This window comes from Patella vulgata, chromosome 2 (genome assembly GCF_932274485.2).
Source record: "Patella vulgata chromosome 2, xgPatVulg1.2, whole genome shotgun sequence".
Classification (NCBI taxonomy): domain Eukaryota; kingdom Metazoa; phylum Mollusca; class Gastropoda; family Patellidae; genus Patella; species Patella vulgata.
The window spans coordinates 50,175,210-50,198,347 of NC_065880.2; the positions used below are offsets into that span (position 1 = coordinate 50,175,210).

General features: G+C 35.2%; 1 protein-coding gene across 3 annotated transcripts; it reads left to right on the plus strand.

The window, feature by feature from the left end:
* Window positions 1-3: 3 nt before the first annotated feature.
* Window positions 4-20,957, plus strand: LOC126810014 (trinucleotide repeat-containing gene 6C protein). 3 transcript variants are annotated; one of them, XM_050534913.2, is made up of 18 exons: window positions 4-261; window positions 1,560-1,620; window positions 2,482-2,539; window positions 4,155-4,184; window positions 4,964-5,001; window positions 7,329-7,369; window positions 8,981-9,039; window positions 10,311-10,452; window positions 10,653-10,781; window positions 11,183-11,305; window positions 12,791-14,574; window positions 14,702-14,815; window positions 15,585-15,710; window positions 16,593-16,688; window positions 16,813-16,870; window positions 17,004-18,491; window positions 18,641-18,702; window positions 18,850-20,957. In XM_050534913.2, exons 9-18 carry the CDS (start codon window positions 10,772-10,774, stop codon window positions 19,300-19,302), a joined length of 4,314 nt encoding a protein of 1,437 aa, XP_050390870.1. In that variant the 5' UTR covers window positions 4-261; window positions 1,560-1,620; window positions 2,482-2,539; window positions 4,155-4,184; window positions 4,964-5,001; window positions 7,329-7,369; window positions 8,981-9,039; window positions 10,311-10,452; window positions 10,653-10,771; the 3' UTR covers window positions 19,303-20,957. The 3 variants fall into 3 exon arrangements, with proteins under 3 accessions (XP_050390870.1, XP_050390873.1, XP_050390871.1); XM_050534916.2 differs by lacking the exon at window positions 15,585-15,710; XM_050534914.2 differs by lacking the exon at window positions 11,183-11,305.
* Window positions 20,958-23,138: the final 2,181 nt, after the last annotated feature.

The following is a 23,138-nucleotide window of genomic DNA, read 5'->3' on the forward strand; positions in this document are numbered from 1 at the left end:
CATGCGCAATTTAGCGGCATTTATACGAAGCCAGTCGAAGAGATGAGTCTGCTGCCTAACTTGGCCTCTAAAAAGGCCCGTTAGTTCAGCTGTATTGCGAAATTTAGTGTATTCGGGCAATAACAATGTCTCGGCACCGGTGCTATGTAGATACATTATTTTGAATATTATTGTGTGCTTATTCCTCAAAGCAGTTTCTGTGATACAAGTGCAATCTTTCCAGGGTAGGAAACTCGACCGTTTGAATTCCGTGTAAAAAAGGTACGTTTTCACTTTTTTTACTACTAAATCTTCTGTCTGAATTATTGTTTTGTTAATAAACATGTTTTTAATTAATCTTAATTGATTTATATATATAAGACCACGGGGGTTTATCAGATTAAATGCTTCATTAAGCAAGAACAATCCACTAGGGGACCTTCTTTTTTAGACCTGTCCACAACTCAGGCTATCGGAGTGGAGTGCGTAACAATGTAATGATGCGTACATAAATATTTATTTGGTGTCTTTCTAATAATAAACACATGTAAGATGTGTACATTAAGCACAAAAATACCACCACTCTGTCAGTCTTTTTGTGGTGATATTTTTTTTTATTCGTTGTTTATAATGAAAGGACATAATTAGGTCGTTCAAAGTGACGCTTGCAGATAGACTGGTCGCCATTTTTGTTTGTCGGCCATTGCTAAAGAAGGTAGATTCTAATTGAATATTCAAGATGGAGGCTTTCCTATACAGCAGACTTATTGGGCGTAGTCGGTGTTTTTGGAGAAGCAGAAGTTCGATATAAAATTATATTTAATCAAATTATGTCAGTGTCGGGTTATACCTGTGTGGAAGGCCAGCTGAATCAAATACTTTTTTGAGGAATTATGAGGAATACATTAATCTCAACATACATTAGGCTATCTTTGGGCATATTAATAACAACAATCAATGACAATGTAGTTCCTTCAGTCCTTGGAAGCCTCGTACTTTTAGTATCATTCAACTGTCTCCTCGATCTTACTCATATGCATCACATAGTAGTACCTATAGCCTAATTGGAATCATTGATTGATGAAGAAAGTAAAATTTGTATCGTAAATGAAATGTAGCATGAAATGTAGCATGAAATGTAGCGGTAGGTCTGAAACAAATTTGTGAAATATTTTGATGTTTCACTTTCAGGTTGCTAAAGAATGAGCTTTCTTCAATATTAGGCACCCCTGCTTATCCAACAACACTATTATCTGCAAGCATTTTTCTAAATTTTAATTTTGGTTCACTCCTAACTCGGATGTCGATGCTTCAAACTTTCGATAATCTTATTGTAGGAATTTTAATTTGAAAATCAGACTTTGTCACCTATGTTAGTGCAACTTTTATATGAAATACTATCACAGCTTGAGCTTATAGTATACATTTATCCAATTACCCTCTAGTATTTTATACTGAACTAGTACTCGTACCATTTTGTTATGTTCGTCAATCAGCTGTGTTTGAACAATAAAACAAATGATATTGGTATATTAATTACCAAATTGTTCTAATTTTGTCTAACTTGTATCATCTTTCAGCTAATAATCCAAAGATCTTTCATCTTGCCTTGCAGTATAATCAACATATTATCCTATTAAGGTGAGTAGCTTGACTTTTATCTCTTTTATTACTTTTAATATTTTTATTTTCTCTTTGTGCTTTGTGTTTCAAACATTATGTGCTGAAGATATGATTTCAACAGAGATTGCAGTAGACTTTCAGAATGCTGAAAGGAAAAGCCTTGTGAAAATTCATGTTTTTGTAATTTTTACAAAAAAATTGTGATACTGTTTAAAAATATGTCTGTATTGATGATTAAATCAATATCATGCTGTTGTATTAGCAATTACTTTAAGGAAGTGTTTAAAAGCCATCATCTTCGTTACCGGTACCATATTTCACAAAGATCATGGATTAATGTGTCTCTATTGTGCCAACTGACTGATAATTGATGATATGATACCATACCATTCTTGAAACTTTCTGATTAAAATTTTTTTTTTTTTTTATCCTCCGAAGATATTGAGTTAAGCTACTTTAAGAGAAAAGTAAATCGATTTGTCGATGCTTTAGAACACTATATAATTTGAATTGAGTGAGATTGGTGAAATTTTGTGTATAGTTTTATTACATCAGAACTGTAACTAAGTTTGATACGGTCAAACAGATAAATGTGCAAGTATTTAATTAGCAGATTTTTATTTTGGGATTAGGGTTTGGATATCGGCCTTACTGTTAGCTTTATCAATGTTTTTCTTTTCATCGGTGGGGGTGGGGGAGTGGTGTTGCGCAATGAGTTTAATCTTTCACATATCGGTACTTTAATTGCTCCAAACAGCTCAGTTAACTTGTACGACGACTTAAAATAAATTTATAATAATCAAACCAATAATTTAACAGTTTATTTATGCTGTTATGTCCCAATATTTTAAGTTGTCTGAAATGTTTTTGTCTTTTCAGGGTTTAAATTCCATTGCCAAATCTGAGTTGAAGCACTGCCTTTCATATCAAATCTCAAGTAAGTTTCATAGCATGTTTCTTACATTTTTATTTATGGAACTTGCTTCTATTTATTATGTCCAAAATTGTAAGTTGAAATCTTAGTTAAACAGATCTTGAGCTGTCAGCTGTTGTAAAGGATTTAATAACACATATATTTGATGAATGCAGACTTAGCTCACCGACACAAAAAGTCCAGCAGTTTAGGTAATAACTCTTTACTAGAGTTACTGGGATCAAAGCTGTGCTGGGGTAAGAAGAACAATTAGGATTTTTAAGCCCTGTTCTTACTTGCCATGGGATGACATTTGTAGAGTTGTAAAGTCATTCAAATGGGATTGCAAAATATCAGTCTGCATCTGTACACACTGGCATGCAGTTTAGATGTGAAGGAGTTATCTGGGCAACATTTTCTCCTCTTTCACCACGCCTGGAAATGATTAGTCGGACATAGACAAAATACGACCAAATTCTAGAACTTGTCAGGTGAAACTTCCTAATCTCTGCATGTTTTCACAGTAACATTTACATAGATTGTGTAGCCATTACAGTTTATAAACAGGATTTATATTTTAAGATTTGCGATGTCAAAAAAAAATAAATTAGGAGATTGGTCAAGATTTGTATTGTTTTCAACATTTATTGACTGATAATCTAAATAATACTTTATCAATTAATAATACAACAAACAAATAAGTTCCCAAAAGAAGATCGTATTTTCAACCCTATAGAAAAGACGGGAAATTGTTGCGTGATTAGTACAACATTGTAAAAGACGGGAAGCTTGGCTATATCATGTATGATATGTGCCGATGAAATTAGTGATTTATATTGTAATGAACAGTTAATAAATCGCTCTTACTTTATTTATTAATCATAAAAAAAAATAGTTAAGTTCTCAATGGGTGGTATCTATTTTAAATCCGTAGGAAGCATCACCCAATTATTCATTCATTAAACATCATGTTCGTGTTTGATTCCTGAGATAAAATAGCACCCTGCCTTTAGAATGTTGGGCAGAATGTTCATCCAGCCTAACATGGTGTCAAGACATACATTTGAAAGTTATTTCCAGGCTTGTCCCTCGCATTGCAAAGTAAACTGTTCTACAAAATTTAACACATGATTTTTTAATGACTGTATTTACTATTTTTCATAAGTTGACTTGATGTATCAGTGTGCGAAATTAGCACTGGGCAGAATTTCTGTGCCTAGTAGATTTTTGGTCTGGCCAGTAAAAATTTAAAAACCACAAGTACGACCAGGCTTGTGGAAAATTTTGAAACCCTCAACAGTTTTATTCCAATTGTATGTGTTTTTTTTGTAAATCACTTGAAAAAAAAAAGAAGATAAATATACGCCATTTTAAACAAACATGAAAATTTGTTATATTTGTTTTCAAGAGAATAGAGAATTTAAAACAAAATTTGTATTACTCCTTTTAAATATTTGGGCCAGTGAAATGGGTTTGGGCTTGTAAAAAATTGTAATTACTGGCCCGAATGGCTTGTGATTTCAAATCTTAAAATTATTGACTGAGTATTATAAGAAAATATGAACTGTTAGTTGAACAAGTGTTCAATTATAATTTTACTGACAATTGATCATTATTAACTATTAATATTTTATTGCAGATACTAAAATCAAGTCATTAATTAAATGAGGTAAGTAGATTCAGCACGTGCCCAGGAAAAATATTGAGCATATTGTGGTTGACTAAACTGTGTAATGTAATCTCATTCGACATTGATATTTGTATAACTAATAGAAATTGTGGTACTTATAGATTAAAACAAGATATTATTTCTATCTTTAAAACAATATTCTGAAACATGTGTCCGAAAATTCCATCTACCGATATCGACAATTAAAAAAGTATTTATGGTAGGTCTAGATTACAATCTGATTAAAATACAGATCTATATTTCGTTTTTTTTTTTAATACTTACGATGGCCTACAGTACATTACATGAAGATCTGAACGGTTGTACTGGAAGGTTGTGTCGGGGGTTCCACAAGCAGCTTTTGACCCTATGACGTCAGACATTGATTAATCAATCAGCTTTGATGTTTCTAGTGGCTTACCCACAATTCCACGCATCGCATGCCAAAAACTCACCGTAACAGACTGTTTCATTGGCTAATCCCTCGCTTCAACCAGAATGCTGGTAATATAATGCTGGTAATAAAACGAAACGAAATAGGATCTGTGTTTAAATCAGATTGTCTCTATGTCTTGAATTGAAATCATTAATTTGACTTGCTATGGTAATGTAACTTGTTGAGGGCCTATTTGTTGTCCTGTTAAGTTTTAAGCAGTTTGATCATAAGGCCATTTCAAGATCTAGCAATAGATTAGCCTGAACATCTCTCCTCAATTATGTTTTAAATTTGAATGGATATCTCTTGTATTGAATTTTTGTTCATTTTGATTTATTTTCAGATTCATTTGATCTGCTTGTCATATTTTGTTGTGCAAAGGTATGTGATTTTTGATTATTACATTAGCTCTAGAATTTCCCCGATTTTTATGTTGAAGTGGCTCAAGAGGAAGTGTCAAGATTTTTCAAGCCAGGTTCTTAGTTTTCACTGTCAGGGGTGGCCACTTCTAGATAGTTCTTGAGATGTGATCATAAATGGATTGAATTTATAGATGTGATCATAAATCGATTGAATTTATGGAAGAGTGGATGGAAGTGCTGTTGTCTGGGCAAAAGTCTTTCTTGTTCATTGCACACTTCGACTGAATTCTCTCCCTGGCATTGCATACTTGGGCAAATTTCTCTCCCTGGCATTGCACACTTACAATGTTAATCTCATAAGTAATGTGTTAACAGTTCATGTGACATAGAATTCCATTCAAATGGTGCAACAGGATAACCTTGATATGCTTTTATTGTTAATACCATGGGCTGTTTGTCCTCATATCCAATGCTGATTTTACTATTCAACTATTTAATTCAGTTGAAATGACCATTATTGGACCATTTTATGAGCATTTTCAGATTTCTAGAAACTTTCAATCTTTACAAACAGTGAATTTTCCTCCATCTGTTTGTATATATATGTCAATTTGCTTGAATTAATATAGGAAAACATCTCATCAGAATAAGAGGCAAATAATAGATCCAATTTCAACTAGAACTCCGAAGGAGTACTGAGTACTGACATGTTTCGGTACGTCAGGTCAAGCCTTGTCACGCCAACAATTAAGTTACACTATGCAATATTGAGTATAGTAAGATGCAATGCCTATTAAAGTGGAAAAAACTGTCATTTTGAACTTTTAATAAAACCGGAAGTTATACTTTAAGACCAAACTTTGTTAGTAGACATGAGGGTCATCATACAGAGGTCAAGGGTCATTAAAAGGTTAGGTCGCCAGGTGGATGTTGAAAAGTCGAACAAAATTCAAAGGGAAATCGAAATTCAAAAATCGGCTCCCTAAGAATTGTTGCCATTTAGAGTAGGTTCAAAGCAAAGCAAAAATGTTTTAGAAAATCTGAATCAAACTGTTGACTAAATATCATCTTGAAGATTTTTTGGGAAGTCCAATATGGCGGCCAAACGGTTGAAAACATTATCCAACAAGCAAAGCAAAAATGTTTTCGAAAATCTGAATCAAACTGTTGACTGAATATCGTCTTGAAGATATTTTGGGAAGTCCAATATGGCGGCCAAATGGCTGAAAACATTATCCAACAAGGTCTCTGACAATTAAAGATACCTGGGGCTAACACCGTCATTATGTCATTTTTGGTCGATTTTTAAAATGGAGAGAACTATTCATGTTTGGGAAGAATTGGAAGGCCTCGATAATTTCCGCCGGAAGTTTCCGGAATCCATCACTAAATTTTTGAGTATGCCATTTTGAAGGCATCGGTGTGTCCTTCATTCCTACCAAGTTTCACTTTGATTTCTCAAATCTCGAAAAAATGGTGGAAGAAAACTTTAACAAATCTTTAAAGCTAAATCTAATCGAGAGAACTTCCAAATTTAAAAAAAACGTCAGTCAGAGCCCATATGGGATTTGCCCAAAGAATCCAAGAATGAAAACCTGAAGAAGATCCGTTGAGAAATAACAAGATATGGGCAATCTGAGATTATTTTTGGTCCCATCCGAAAAACACATCCTGTTTATCAAAAATAACCCAATTTATATTTAATAAATAGATCTACGGAGGCCAACCCCTATCTACTTTGGCAGAATGTTTGCACAATGCACAGTTTTGGCTGCAAATTCTGACTAAATTCCCCCCCCCCCCAAAAAAAATAATAAATAAAAACACTTTAAAAAAAACGTTTCGACTGAAGGTCTGAAACACTTAATTAGTTTTGATTGACTTTGATTAACGAATACTACCAATTTTAATTAGAGGATAATTAAACATACATAATGCAAGAGCTAAATCTGCCTATTGCTGGTCTTTCTTTAGGCCTGAAATGTTATATAAACTATTAATTAGACATTAATTATCTTATCCAAACCATAACCAACTGTCGATATCATCTTATGTGTTGGATTTTTACTGGATTTGAATCTGATCTGCTGTGTAGTGCTCATTGATGATTAAATCCAAAAATGGATAATCGAGACTTTTTATCATACCGACTTTAGTAATGATGATTGAGGCTAGGCTTAAAATTCAAAAACTAATATCTCCATTCAGATTGTAGCATTTTGACTGAAATTTTCAACATATTCTATTTACATTATCTATTTTTGAACTATTATTGCGAGAACAGTCACCTCGTTATCTAATCTCCCATAATGCTTCTTTAACTATGTGTTTATCTTGATTTTGTAGATCTCGTGGGTCCATGCCATATTCTTTCAAAGTATTTCCTTGTAAGTATCTAACTAAATATCACCTTTCTGTTATTCGCCGACATAATATATTGCCCCGGTCCCATCAGTCCATATTTCTGATAATTCCAAACTTACGGCCCTTCTTCACATTGTAGAATCTTGTGAATGCTCTTAATAAAAACATAATCATCTGATCCCTCCGAAATTTAATAAAGATTCACAACACAGCAATCTTTATGGTCTGCTCAGATAAATTAGCTGCTGTGGATTGTATGTTGTTGCCTGGCAACCTATCTTTACAATGTAAAATATAATCATAAGACAGATTATTTTCTGTAAAGATACTGATTTGGATAATGCTCAGTACATTTCTACTTTACACATTTAATTAATTCTCCTGTCTCCATTATAAATGTCTTGATACTTCGTATTTATTGTCACCCGCCTTTCGAAGAAAGCAGGGGACTATTAAAATGGGTTCGTCTGTCCGTCCGTCTGTCTGTCCGTCACACTTTTTGGGACACAATAACTCTCCTTCTAATTCAGCTAGAATGTTCAAACTTGGTGTAGGTGTTTATTAGGTCAATGCCTTGATGGAGTGTGAAGATAAGCATTTTCTGCTTAGGGTAAGCAAAGATAAGCAATTTGATTGGTTGATGCTTTAGGGCATGATAACTTTAGTTCTAATAAAGTGAGAGAGATGAAACTTGGTGTATAGTTTCATTACATCAATACCTTGACTAAGTTCGATAATGAGCATTTTCTGCTCAGGGTAAGCAGAGCGATAAGCAATTTGATTGGCCGAGACTTTGGAACACAATAACCCTCCTTCTAATTGAGCTAGAATGTTCAAACTTGGTGTAGGTGTTTATTAGGTCAATGCCTTGATGGAGTGTGAAGATGAGCATTTTCTGCTTAGGATAAGCAAAGATAAGCAATTTGATTGGTTGATGCTTTGGGACACGATAACTTTAGTTCCAATTAAGTGAGAGTGATGAAACTTGGTGTATAGTTTTATCACATCAATAACTTGACTAAGTTCGATAATGAGCATTTTCTGTTTAAGCTAAGGAGTGATAAGCATTTTGATTGGTCAAACTCTTCTTCTAATTGAGGTGGAATGTTTAAACTTGATGTAGATGTTCGTCTTGACTGAGTTCAACAACTCTTCTTCTAATTGAGGTAGAATGTTTAAACTTGATGTAGATGTTCGTCTTGACTGAGTTCAATGATTAACATATCGAGCTAAAGCTAAGCAGAGATAAGCAATTTCCTGCTTTGGGACAAGATAACTTTGATTCTATCTGATAGAGAGTGATGAAACTTAGTGTATAGTTGATAATCAGTTTGATTGCTTGATACTTTGGAAAAAAATAGATGTGCGATTAATTAATATGTGTCATCTATTTATTTGGGGATTTCGGCGGGGGACATCAGCCTCACTGTTGGCTTGTGTTAATTGTATATTACTTTTATGGGACTATATTATTTTGACCGTTTATTTTATATAACATTTTAGATTAATATGTTTCTAACTAATCATATATTTTAAATATCTAAAGTCTACACAACTGTAGCTTCAAGTTCAAGCAAGCATCTTGATAAAGTTGAAAAATGAATTATGTTTGTTTGTGAATTTATATTTTACAGATAGTATCTTAGATGTACAATGCAAATATATCTAATTGTTGGTTGTGTGTATATGTGAGGTAAGAAATATTATGATTCTTATTATTGTTGTACCCCACCTTTCAGAGAAAGTGAACTATTGAAATAAGGATGTCCGCTTGGTTGTCACAATACCTTTGCTTCTAATTGAGATAGAATGTTCAAACTTGTGCAGGTGCTCTTTAGATGAATGTATTGACTGTTGACAGAATACGATGATGAGCATTTTCTGCTTAGCCTAAGCAGAGATAAACTATTTGATTTGTCAATGTTTTTGAACACACTAACTTGTGACTGACCGAACTTAGCGTATAGTTTCATTACATCAGTAGCTTGACCAAGTTTGATAATGAGCATTTTCTGCATACAATTAGCAGAGCTACATGTATAAATCCTTTGATTTCTTGAATATTCGTGAAGCAGTGGCCTGAGAAATCCCTCTCTGACCGTTGCTGGATTGGTTTCTGATTCTTGAGATTTTGAGGGAGTGTGTCTATTCTTCCCGTTCAATCAAATCTAACCCAAGTACAACAGCATGACAGCCCTTCGTTTAATCTGGGATCTTCCCTAAAACATTGGACAGTGATTTAAGGTATTAAAAATGGTGAAAGTATGGTTAGTCTGCAAGCAGTATTGTTTACATTGTATCCGTTTTGATAGCCTCATTTGTAACGCAATCAGTTTATCTGTAATATTCTGCTATGCAAGGGTTAATTGGGCGTAATAAAATCGTGAGTCATGACGTAACGTTATGTAAACATATTTGGTCCAATTTGGAACTCTGTTTAAAGCGTAATGATATTGTTACGCAGTTAGCTATTGGTTGTTAATCAGACTATTGACCAGTCATAATTTGGAACAGAAATTTGCTTCCATTACAACAGTGTTAAGTGGATTAGCTCTAATCAAACGAAACACTGCGAGGAGTATGGATTTCTTGATGCTTCATAAAAAGATAAAAGTACAAGTAATTAGTGAGTGTCGTCCATTTATTTTTGGATTGAGCCTCACTGTTTCCTTGTTTCTTGTTTCTAGTAGTTTATCCAGATTCCAATCCTGTTTTTGTCTTATTTAATTTTTCTTGATCAACCAATACATGTGCCTGTTGTTGCCCCCTAGTTGAGTAAATTTAAGTCTGATTAATTGTAATTGGTGAACAACAGTTTCTCAGTATAGATTGCAGAGTTTAGATAGAAAGGGAAATAACTCTTATTAAATTGCCATTTGTCTAAATGTGATTAGATAGTCTCTTACTTATATGTTTCGCTCTCTGCCCTAACTATATTCATCTATAACTGTCTTTTATTTACAGATTGCATTCCAAAGACAGGGCAGTTTATGTTAAAGCATTTTACGGCTGATAAAGATATTATTTAAGTGCCTAGCTCTCAGGAAATGGGAGTTGTTAATTCCTTCCAAAAAACGGGAGGTTTAGCATTATTAATATTAAGCTGGTGAGTGTTATATTATATTTATATGTTTCAAATATTTTTAATTTGATTCCAGAAAAGGGTTTGTTTAACTTTGCGCCTACTGAATCTAAAAAGGATTTCAAAATCGATACTGATCAAATTTAGCTTTAGTGAATTTCTTGTTACAAATTGAAAATAATAAAATAAAGGTTGTTGATGAACTATAAATGTTTTAATTTCAGATTGAACAAATATTTAACTGGTGATCAATCGCTGATAGCAGGAATAGCTGTTAGCTACTTGCTTAAGCAACGAATTTATTTAGACGAGCGTATTTTAGCTTTTAAAAGTTGTAGATATAATGCAACAGGGTAAGTATTTAAATATTCACAATATATATTATGGTACCCGAAATGGTCAACTATAATGTGTAATGGGATTAAGGCTATAGAAAAGGTACACAGGAGAGCATGACAAAGTATTAGCTCTCATCAGATCATAAAACTGATTGAAATGGCTGTAAATCTGTTGCAAGTTTTGCTTTAAATTTCATGCAGTCAACAATTTGACATTCAACAATATGTTAGAATAATTTTAAGTACCTATTTACCTATTTGCCCATTGACTCATTGGCTGGCATGTATATTTGAGTCAATATTTAGTGGTGGAGAAGTTGAAATATATAACTATGTAATGCTTGTATCTTATAAATGGCATGTATGCTGTAGCTGTGTATAAAGCTTGTATAAACGGGTTGATGGTATATTTTTAGCTGGAACAAGAGTAGGCACTCATTGGGCAGCAGGTGGAGTAGGTGATAATCATAACAGCTGGGGAGAAGACGGAGGATGGAGTCAGGGACCAAAGGTTACGGGTAGTGGCTGGACAGAAACCGGTAAATAGATTGTACATGTTGCTATGCATTTGTCCTGCTCCGAATTATTTCTAACAATTTATGTCGTAAAGTTCTTGTGAAATGTGAATTTATCAGAAATTCTACACTAGAAAATACCAGTTTGATAGTATTTCTGTTCAGTCACACTCACAGGATAAGATACAAATCAATTGTAGTATCAAACGAGTATTGGAAACATGCAACAATCAGTGCCTTTCCTGAACGTATGCAGTACAAGCCAAGCCTACTAAGCTAAATTTGTTTGTGCTGGTAAACACTGCGAAATAGGAAAGCGCCAGATCAATCAACTGATTTCTATTATTTTTATTTCTTAAATTAATGGTGATCGAGTAATAAAAATAATACACCTGGTGAAAAGGAATGTTACATTCGCTAATTATCGTATAAAAAACATACGTTTCAACAAAGGATCTACGTAATAGGTATTTACATAATAGGTCAGAGGTGAAAATTCATACTGTGTCAATGACTTTGGCATTATTCCAATATTTTCATGTTGTCACTTGCGGCTGATAATTTTATGATATTCCAGGCATATTGTGGAATATGATAATGTCGAAGGAATAAACTATTTTTTTTTTTTTTTTTTTGACGTTATGATGCGAAGAATACGTATACTCCAGCCGAAATCACGCATGTCGACTGCCATCTTGGACACGCTTCCAGACCGACGATACCACAAAACTTACAGACGGATAATAATTCTAGACTTTGAAAAGCTAAATTGAATCAAAACTTTTAGGATTTGATACAAGCTACATTGTCGAAGATTTCAACTATATATTTTTATTTTCGACGCAATGAAGCAAAGAAGACGACAATTCCCACCATCAAAGGCAGAAATGTCAAATGCTGATAGCAATGAAGTGACGGTCATTTGGGGCGATATTTCTTTTTAAAAGTTATATTTACGTTGAACACTCCTGCCAACGTGAGGGACTATATTTGCATCCTTTTTTTTTTTTTTTTTAAATTCTTATGGAATACTTGTTCACGTTATTTTACCATTATGACAGAGGAAAGTCATGATTTTAGTGGAACTGACTTTTCAATATTATTTATAGTAATATAATTGCCACTTTGTACAAGTGAATTTTTTTCTCATAGTTAATGAAAGAACACCACAATCTGTACATTTTTGTAACAGAGTATTTCTTTGTATCAAAAATATTTTTTTTAGTTATTTGCAATTTTGTAGAGGGTATTAGGATTAACAATAATCCACTAATAATTGGCTTAAGGAGATGGGCCCTGCTGATTTAATGAGCTTAGTAGGGATGGGTAGCTAATCTTTTAATTGGCTCTAGGATTAAATAGGTTAAGAAAGTGACTTATCAAAAGAGCACAGTGTACTGCATTTTATGTTCAATACTATACCTTATATTCCAACTCCCAGGTTGAAAAACAAAAAATGAATTTGTTTAGTATTGACATAGTACAAATGAAATATTTGTATCTTTCCAGGTCTATCTTCAGAAAACAGCCAGGATATTGGTACCTGGCAAAACCCCCAGCGATCTGACCAAAATTGGAATCAAAATATAAACAGTGTTATTGTTGATTCTACGGATAAAGAAGCGTGGCCTTCAATAAGACCGGGTGAATCTGTCTCTGACGCAGGTGATGATAGTGGTTCAGCTAAATCTGGTTCTGTGATATCCAGCTCAAGTAACCAAGGGCAAAATATCGACATCACAAAAGTGTCAAGTGCCATGCAGAGTCAAAGTGCTTCCAGTCCATGGGGTGCAACATCATCCACCTTTGGTGGAATCGAATCAAATCCTTGGGGGTCTGGAAACTCCCCTAGTCCCTCCGCTGCCAACCAGAACTCCTTAGGTTGGAGTTCATCTAATCCGCATCCAAGTCTTTCTGTGAACAACCAAGGACATAATATGCAAACTGGTACCAGTTCGCCTGGTAGTGATAATATATCAAATAGTAAAAACTTAAACCCTCCTATATCCTCATTAGGATGGGGGTCAGGTGGTACCCAAGGACTGGGTGCTCATAGACCACAAAATTCCATGCAATCAACCTCAAACGGCAACAATGTGCATGGTATGTTGCCAAGCATTAGTGGTGCTCAACAAAGTGGACCTAATGTAAGCTCAAGTCTAAATGGCTCGAATCCATGGCCAAGTAATTCCATGGGAGATCTAAGCGGATTTCCTAAAGCGTCTGAATCTGGATGGAATAATACTGTTGCTGTGACGAACAATGGTGCAAGTGCCGGTAAGGACAAACGTGGCAATAATAATGAGCCTAATGTTGAATCAGAATCAAGTGTTTGGGGTAAATCCAGTAGTTTTGGTGCCTCTGGTTGGGATCAAAACCCTGGAAACATTAAACCACCCACCTCTGGATCTCAGTGGGATAGTGGAAATACTAAGTCACAATGGGGAGATAATCCTAGTGGTGCAGCTAAAAGTCAGGGATCAGGCAATAATCCAGAGCATCTTTCCTGGGCTCAGGCCGCTTGTAAAGGCCTCCCACCTTCTGGTAATTCAGGTAATGACAAAATTCCATCTGAACAACAGATGTCTCATGAACCCCCGTCTGAAATCTCTCGTGCAATTGATTGTCATGAAGGTTGGGGGCGTAAACCAGTCTGTCAAAATTCATCTTGGGATTTGGAACTTTCAAAGTCATCTCAAGCTACAAGAGTGGATGATGGTGGAGCAGCTAATGTTTGGGATAATAATAATGGCACAGCTATATGGGAAGCATCCCGTGATAACCAAAATAGAAACCCAAGTGGCTGGAATGGAGCAACAAGTGGGCCACAATGGAACAAAGAGAAAGAATCAAATCAATGGAATGGACCTGGTCCAGGTCCTGATAATAATCACATGGGTGGGGGTAGTTCAGACGGATCTATTGGGAACTGGAACGTTCCAGATAATTCTAATAATGCCATGTGGGGAGGCAAGACGGATACGGGTCAGTGGAAAGATACTTCTTCTTGGGAAGATCCTCGACAACAAGAGGGTACTGGTCAGTGGCATGGTGAAATGACTAAACCGAAGTCATGGAGTAGTACCCCTAGTACTCCCTCCACCCCCATTACCCCAGGTAATGGTATGTTGCAGAAAAATGAAGAATGGATGAAATCTGGTCCTGCAGGTGGTGGTGTAGGAGGTGGTAATGGTAGTGGCAATAGACCAACAGTCGGTTGGGGTAACCCGTCCAATGGTGGAGATAGAGTAGATGATGGAACCAGTATTTGGGCAGGAAATGCTCAGCAACAAGTAAGTTTTACAATACTTTTATTTGAAATACTATTGTACTGAAACTCTTTAAAGTTGAAGCTAATTCCTAATGATTAGTCTAATTATAAAATGAGGAATCTAACTCTGATATGAAATTCCACTTCAGGCCAGGGCTAGTGGATGGGGAGACACAGGTAGTCAGTGGAATCCCACTGTTGGTGCCAAAAACAAATCTAGTTGGAATGAAGGAGAAAATAATTGGAATTCAGCGAATAGAAAGGTTTGCTATTTTTGCACGCCGCCTGTGCTTTGCGATGTGTAATGCATTGTTGCGGGTTTGGTTGCTGCTTTCCTCACTACTCATTTGTCTAGTCTTATTTTGGATTAATCCCATTTTCTTTGGGTCTTGGTCCTTTAAGGCTGTATTTAGTTATTTTTGGCATTAAATTATATCGTAATCTATACAGATATCGCATCCATCCTAGTAATTCTCAATTGCACTTAGTTAAGGAAAAGTAATTTTCCATTTTTATCAAGATTTACAGTCATAAATTTCCTAGACCGTTTTCAGTTTGATTTTTTTCCCCCATCTTTTTAATTCCTGATTCTTCTTTGGAAATATCAGTTAAATTTCTTTTCATATTTTGATTTTTATTCTGGATTAGATTCTATGATGCACAGTGCTTGTACCTGTAAATATCATTGAAAAAATACATACACATTTAGTAGACCAAATAGTATTATTGTCTTACTAATGTAAATATATATTTGATTTACTACTAATGTAACCTTCATAACAAAGTATATAAATAATTTTGTTATGTGTCATGGGATGATTTATAAAAAAGACGCAATGATTAACTAGTGGATAGTAGCATGTTATGTCGGTTATAATATCCTAATATTAATCTGTAATCCATAATTCTAATGCTTATGTTTGAATGTTGAACAAGCACTGTGCATCCATAGATGAAATTTCCTAATGTAATGCCCTATTTGGCCGTATGACACAAGCGTGAGTGAGTGAATTGACTGACGTATGCTTGCAGCAAGACTGGACAGATGAGCGAGGTGGCTGGGGGTCAATGGACGTGGGCTATTGGAATGATATTTCACAAGAAAATAGTTCGTGGAGCAGCGCGTCAGGCTGGAAAAACAAACAGCAAATGGTGAAGGTATTAAAAAAAAAAATCAATTAAGCTGGCACTGGTATTTTTTTTTTCTCCCTTTGCACTGTTGGTATTTTTACATATTTGCCATTCAGTTTAATGCATTTTCTTTGGATCAGAGGCTTAAGCTATAGGTTTTTTTATATAATTTGTAGGAGCATTGCCTAGATGTTTTTACTTTAATCAAATAACTTCAGTCTTCATGCTTGTTTAAATGTGGAATAGGTAGTGTGTAGCTGAAATTTAAAAAAAAAAAAATGATTTTAATATTGCTATGTATAGGAAAGCCAGTTGTATTACTTGTAATGTTTTATATGTTTCAATAATTGTTGGCTTTGAATTTTACCTTATGTTGCACAAAGTATTTCTTAATTAGTATTACATAAAGACACGTTGAGAAATAATCCAACTGCTATGCGATGTTATCGTAACACACTGAATGTTTTTTCTATGAAACTATCTTCGGGGTATCTCCTTAGCACATGTTCATTGACTGAACAAAATTTATTTTCTTTTTGTTTTAATTCTTTGTATTCTGAAATAATAATTCTAACTAAATATATTTTCTAAATTCTAGTTTTTACTAATGATTAACTGTCTAAATTAATAAAATTCTTTTAAAAAAAATAGAGTGCCAATTAGAAACTAATAGTCATATATATTTTTTAACAGTTTAGTGTATATACTAATTGATCAATAATTTAAACGGAACATGTTTACCAAAGTTTTATTTATAGATATTTTTTTAAAATATAAAATGTTGAATATATTTCGATTATTTTAAGATATATAAAGTAAGAAAAGTAATAAATTAAGATTAACGTAACAGTATTGAGATTTTAATATGATTCCTGATCCTGTATGATTACTGTAAATATTGTATTTCAGATGCCTCCTAATAAATTCCCCCCATCAAGTGGTTACCATCCACCTAATCAAATGCGTGTCAGACTTCTTGAGCAACTTATTGCTATGGGATATAAGGTAATCATCACATTTGTTGTTAACTCTACATTTTAACACAAAACCAGTTTCTAATGGACTGAATGGAAGACTTAATTGAGCTCTAAAAAAGATTTCAACAATGTTCTTTTATTTTATCTTACAGAAGGACGATGCCCAAACAGCTCTAATTAACAACAATATGAACTTTGAAGGAGCCGTTGGTAAGTAGTCTATTGTTTTAAAAATTATGTAAATACCAGTGAATGTGAATTTAGTTCTATGCTCTTTATCATATGTAAGTATACATTCTCTTGTTTGAACGTGAAAATATAATTTTTTATTATTTTTTTGCAGCTGAATTAAGTAATAACGGTGCCAAGAAAGATACTGATATGGATGTTTTCCAGGCAAATGGTGTAAAAGCTAAAACAGGAATGCTACCAGACGGTGGCCTCAACGACATATCAGATACTCACTTGGATAGCAATCCGCATGTGCCTAACTTTCCCATACAAAATACTCCTCCATTTCAAAATGCTCAAGTACCAAATCAGCCATATATGTCCATGTACGACCGGTCCAAAATTGGCGCTAGTCTGCCTTCATCTAGTCCAAATCCAATGAACTCCAGTATTAATCCTGCATTACAACCAAAATTTATGCCGCAGAAACTTCAGCAGCAACAACAAGCCCAGTCTTTGAGTCCCACCCAGGGCCCCCTGACACGTAGTCAAGTACCTGGGCAAAACCCTGGTCAGAATGTCGTGCATCAACAAATGGCACAACAACAGATATTACAACAGCTGCGCATGGCTGTACAGTCAGGTCTTATTAGTCCACAACTACTCAATCAACAACTACCCCACAATATTCTGTTGCTCTTACAGCAACTGTTACAGTATCAAAATGCTTTACAACAACTGGTGAACCGCCAGACAATGTTCCACAAGAACAAGGTGACATTACAACCCCATGATAGACAACAACTGCAGCAAATGATCAACAATATCAGACAACAGATCTTAAACATACAGAAACAGATCTCTCAAGCCCAACCACCCGGACTTAAAAATACGCAGCAACCAAATCCTGATATGGACCCACTTTTACCTCTACAAACAGAATTAAATAACCTATCTATGAATGCTTCAACAGTAACTCCACAGCCTCAGTCTCGACTCACCCAGTGGAAGAGTGGAAATGGTGACAAAGAAAACGACATTGACAATCTTAATAAAGCGGTTGGAAGCAAACCAATGCATCAATCGCAGTCCTCACCTAATTTGGGCAGATTTGAGGATCTGAGTATGTTGAATATATCAGGTGATACCACTTGGTCGACAATAGCAACCACTGCCTCGCAAAATTGGCCGAGCGCCAGTATTGAGGGAACCACAGACGGGAAAGACAGTTCCGACCTTACTAAAGAATCTCTAGCACTAACTACAGCCTCAAGTGTAAACCTGACTGATGTGATTCCTGAATTTGTGCCAGGCAAACCATGGCAGGGATTTAATAATAAAAGTGTTGAAGATGATCCACATATCACTCCAGGGAGTTTTTCCCGTTCATTCAGTGTAAATGTTGTGAAAGATGATTACTTGGACAATCTTTCCCTAAAAACTCCAAGTACTTCTGCTGCTGATTGGGGAAAAGGGCCAAACTCATCCAAAAATTGGAATCCAGAATCTGGAATGCCGGAATGGAGCAGCGGTTCCATGCAAAATGCCATGGGTAGTGGGAGACAGCCTCCAGGATTCCCCCTACATGGCAATAGATCCAATAACTGGCAACGTCAAAACTCGTGGGCTGGTCGCACAGACAACTCAGCCTTTACACCAGGTAAGTAAAAGAATATAATTATGATGATTGTAGAATTAAAGGATAATGTATAACAGTCACAAGAAATCATTGACGGAAAATGTATTTAAAGGAAATCATGTCATGAAATCTGTACTTATTTATACATGATATACCCTTTTCTTTTTCAGTTGGGAACTGGGATAAATCCCCCAAAATGCAATGGCTTATCCTAAAGAACATTTCACATCAGGTGAGTTAGTGGTTAAACATTTATATAGTTCATATATGATGGCTCTATGTTTATCTCCAATGAGGACAAATTCACAAAGTCCATTAAATTTCAACATAGTTTTATAATTTGTTCTAAATATCTTATGAACCTCTTGATGTATTTCAGATTGATTCTTCTACATTGAAAACCTTGTGCCAACAACATGGCCCCCTCAGTTGTTTCGTTCCACTTCAACAACTTGGATCAGCTCTTGTCTGCTACTCGTCTAAAGAGGAAGCTGCCAAGGCCCAAAGAGCCTTAAACCAGTGTGTTCTCGGCGGTACTACAATCTTTGCTGAATTTATCACAGAAGAAGATGCAAGCCGATTTGCCAAACACAGTGCCATGAATGTACCTAGTCAGCAGTGGTCACAAAACCAACAACAGCAACAGCAGCAGCAAATATCACAGCTTAATAATGCTGCTGCCCCTGCTTCACCCTGGTCCTTAGCCCCAACTCCTTACCTACCCAGCTCAGGAAGTGGTAGCATGTGGGGCTCAAGTCTTTGGGGAGGCGCATCGGATGATCACAACTCAAATCCCCTTGTCAACAATATTCTTGGAGGGCAATCTATGTAATCAGCATAGTACCCTTGTTATGATCTCTTTATATGTATTACTAATACTGACAGATATAGTATTACCTACCACCACGGGAATAGGGGCATCATCAATTTTTTTTTTCCAATATGGTGATAAGATTGTAAAGAACCTTAAAAAAAAATTAAACAGTATTTATAAATTATTTTTTAAAAAATTAGGTTCTTTATAATCTTGAACGTTATGTTTTTTTGTTATGTGCCAAAAGAAATTGGGATAAGTTTTAAGCATACTGTTTAGAAAGCTTTATCATGAAATATTGTTAGATCTTAACTTAATTAAAAAATCAAATAAAAAAAAAAAATCAAAGGGATTTGCCCCTGTTCCTAAGACTGGTAAAACTATGATTGTTAGTCACCTTTGGTGGGATTAAGTAGTGTGCTTAATATAAATGTGTTCCGTGGATTATATCGGCACTCAGAAGCCTGGTCTACCAACCAAAGTGCATGCAAACTTGGTGCTCAATGCTTCAAAGAAGTAAAGCACATATTTTTATTTTTGTATACTTCGACAATGAAGTATTAAGTCTTTCAGATTCCAAATTTGTCTTGTCAGGTGGGTTGGCCAGTTTCATGGTGCAGAATGTCCATTTGGAAAAGGTATCTGAGCCTTTGATACAATTAAACCTCAAAATATAAAATGTGAAAAAATATGAAAAAAAGACACATAGAATTATATATATATATATATTATATATTATTACAAATTGTATAGTCTATTCATGACTGATTTCCAAATAATCAATATTTGTATTGCAGCAAAAGTGTGCAAAAAATTGTTTTTTCTTTTTTGTTTTTTCGTCAATATAAGACAATGAATCGTGGTGTAATATTTTTCTCATGTTTGAAATTGGAATCTGTTGAGTGGTAGGACAAACCTGTGATAATGAAATTTCTCATTTGTGTGTCTGTTGTCCAATGTGTGAATCAGGAATAGAAGTGCATTCTACTAGTGCTGTTAAATAATTCTTCCAGAAAATAATATATGAAAAAAAAATACAAAAAAAAAAATAATGAAAATTGAGCATACTAATGAATCATCCCAAGATGAACTGTGGAGTTTGCCGATTTTAAAATACTTTAAAACTGCTGTATTGTCTGTAATAGTATTTATTCCCGCCCAGACTTGGAAATTATTGCTAACCTGTTCTAGCCTGTTGTGATCTGTGTCAATTTACCAAAATGTGTCGTAGATTTTTAATCATTTGTTGTTCCAAATATCTGGGCTGTGAAGTTAATAATGGCGCTCTCACCTCATGATGGCCATGAGACTTTAATAATATCTTTCACAAGATGCAGTATAGTGCAGGATAAAGCATACTGTGATTTTTTTTTTCTCCAGGCAGGGCACAAAGTGTTCCAAAGTGCTGCTATTACAGACAGTATAGATTTATATATATTATTATATACATAGATATATATTACTATGCCTCTGTGTTGTCCAGACTCCGTACTTACTGCATTTTAAATGTGACCAAGATGAGATATAAAGCCATCACAATTTGCCAAAGCACCATTTATTCTAGGATTGGGCAGCCTTTTATCAGTACAGTGATAGATTTTTTTTGACATGACATGTATATTGTGCTCGTAGCTTGCTTTGAATTGTATTCTGAATAAAGTCCTTATTCATTAGATGTGGCTTGGTTTGTTTCTTCTGGCTTTTACAGGGAGTTGGATGGCAGTGCATGATCTGTGAAATTTCAGTATGTGATGATGTAATGACAATTGTTGATTCTCAGAAACTGAAGGATGATTTGTGCATTAATTAATATCTTCTGTAAACCAAGAAATTCATGCGAGCAAGAAATTAATATATTAAATGTGACCTACGGTCAAACACATTAATTTCATTAGGCATTTCTATTCTCTACAGTAATAATGTGAAGTACTGATAGTTGAGTACATCATTTCTTGATTTACAGTAATTCTGAAAATAGGTGCAGACTTGGCACTCAAAAGAATTTGGTGTCATCTGTGTAACTGGCTGGGTAATTTGTCTAATTGTTCAGGACATTTCACAAGGTAGTTTGAAGCCCTTAAATAGAAGGCAGTCATAGCTCCCGTTATTTTCCACCTGACAAGTTTGAGAAAATTTAAAATTGGGCCTTTCATTTCTTCCTTCATTTATATGTATTGATGAGCTTTGATTTGTGAATTGTTGAACATGGCCCAAAATAAATGCATGATAACATAGAGTGTAATAAAGCATTGCTCACAGCTTATTGAGTGCAACTTCCACCTGACTGTGTCCCTTATAATCTACAGGAAAATATTTTTTTTCTTTGGCCGATGCCCTGTACTTTATTGTTCCAGACTTTATATCCTGGCATGGTACAGAAAACATACATGCAAGACAGAAACATTTGTCCTCCAGGGCATAGATCATAGCAAATAAACTTAACCCCTAATCTGAAAATGATTAAGTTACTGTTTTTACAAAATGGTTAACACCATTCCTTTTGTCTTTATTGCATGCGTTTGTGCAGGGAAAGCCTAGACTTTTCAATGGATGGGGACTAGAAAATATGTAAGATCTAATACACGCTCTCGCTCCCCCTCTCTCTATATATATGTTCGTATGAAAGTTTAGGTTGGGAAATCTACCCTTCGTGTGCAGTGCGATCCACAACTTGGGTGTCAGAATTTCAAAAAAATTACTGAACTTTAAATCACTGTTTATGAGAAATATCTTTGATCCAGGAACATAGGCTACGGGCTCGATGACAGTTAGAGGGGGGCAGAACCCGAAATGTCCGAAATCTTTTCGGGTTACAGACGGCCGCGCCAGTCTTCTGCGAGAACGGAAGAGTGTAGGGACCCCGCCAAGAAAATTTTGGAAAATTCCAGCCTGCGAATAGAGCAACTTCAAAGTGGTCTGATATAGCCTAATTAAGATGGCTGGATCGAATTCCAATCAACCAGTCAATCGTTTACAGTCCATGGAGACGGGAAGGTCGGGAGAAAATTTAACTAGCCACGAACGCGTTTTCCTGCTATTTCAGCCCGTGAATACTTCACAACTTCAATGTAGTCTATTATAGCTTACCTTAAGTGGCTGACCTGAATCCCAAACAAGCGTCAATCAAGGTGTCCCGGAGAAAATTTAATCGCCGGAAATGCGTTTTTCTTCTATTCTAGCCCATGAGTTAAGCAACTCCAAAATTGTGCAATGCATGGTTATGTAACCGAAACCCACTCAATGCTGACCTGAATTCCAACCATCCAATCAATTGCATATAGAAATAATAATCAATGCCCGAAAAATGTCACATAAATGTTTTAATACATAGTGAATTCAGTACAAATTCGTGATATTCAATTAAAAGAAAAGTAAAATAACTTAGATATCGGGCACTTTATATTGCAAACTAGATGAAATATTTTTTTTTCATTTTAGCCGTATGCCCGAAAAGTCAGATTGTGCCCCCTTGGCTCGGACGCCTATGTCAGAAACACAAAACTTTGCACATAGTTTCTGATTAATGCGTTTCTTACATTAAAACAACAGAATTCACACATACTGTTCAGAGTTCAGACAGTACAACTGCTACGATATGTGAAGGTTGACCCCTAAACACCAAAAATGCATCTTTGCATCAATTCAAGTGGGCCTGAGTGCCACGGCTGCTACAAGCAGCACTGCACTGCTGCGACGTTGCATGGAGTGTGTGACAGCTTCACATGGAATGAAATGTCTTTTCTGCTCCTTCAGGGTGAATGAAGATTGAGGACAATTTTGCCCGAACAGCAATGCTAATTCCAAGGTTTTTTTACATGCATGCCAATACAATACAATGTGAACACGATACCTCG

Excerpts from the sequence above, each read along its gene's own strand:
- LOC126810014 (XM_050534913.2), top strand. Across the intron at positions 11,306-12,790 it reads TAGTGGCTGGACAGAAACCG|GTCTATCTTCAGAAAACAGC; the intron begins GTAAATAGATTG and ends GTATCTTTCCAG. Across the intron at positions 18,492-18,640 it reads CAACTCAGCCTTTACACCAG|TTGGGAACTGGGATAAATCC; the intron begins GTAAGTAAAAGA and ends TTTCTTTTTCAG.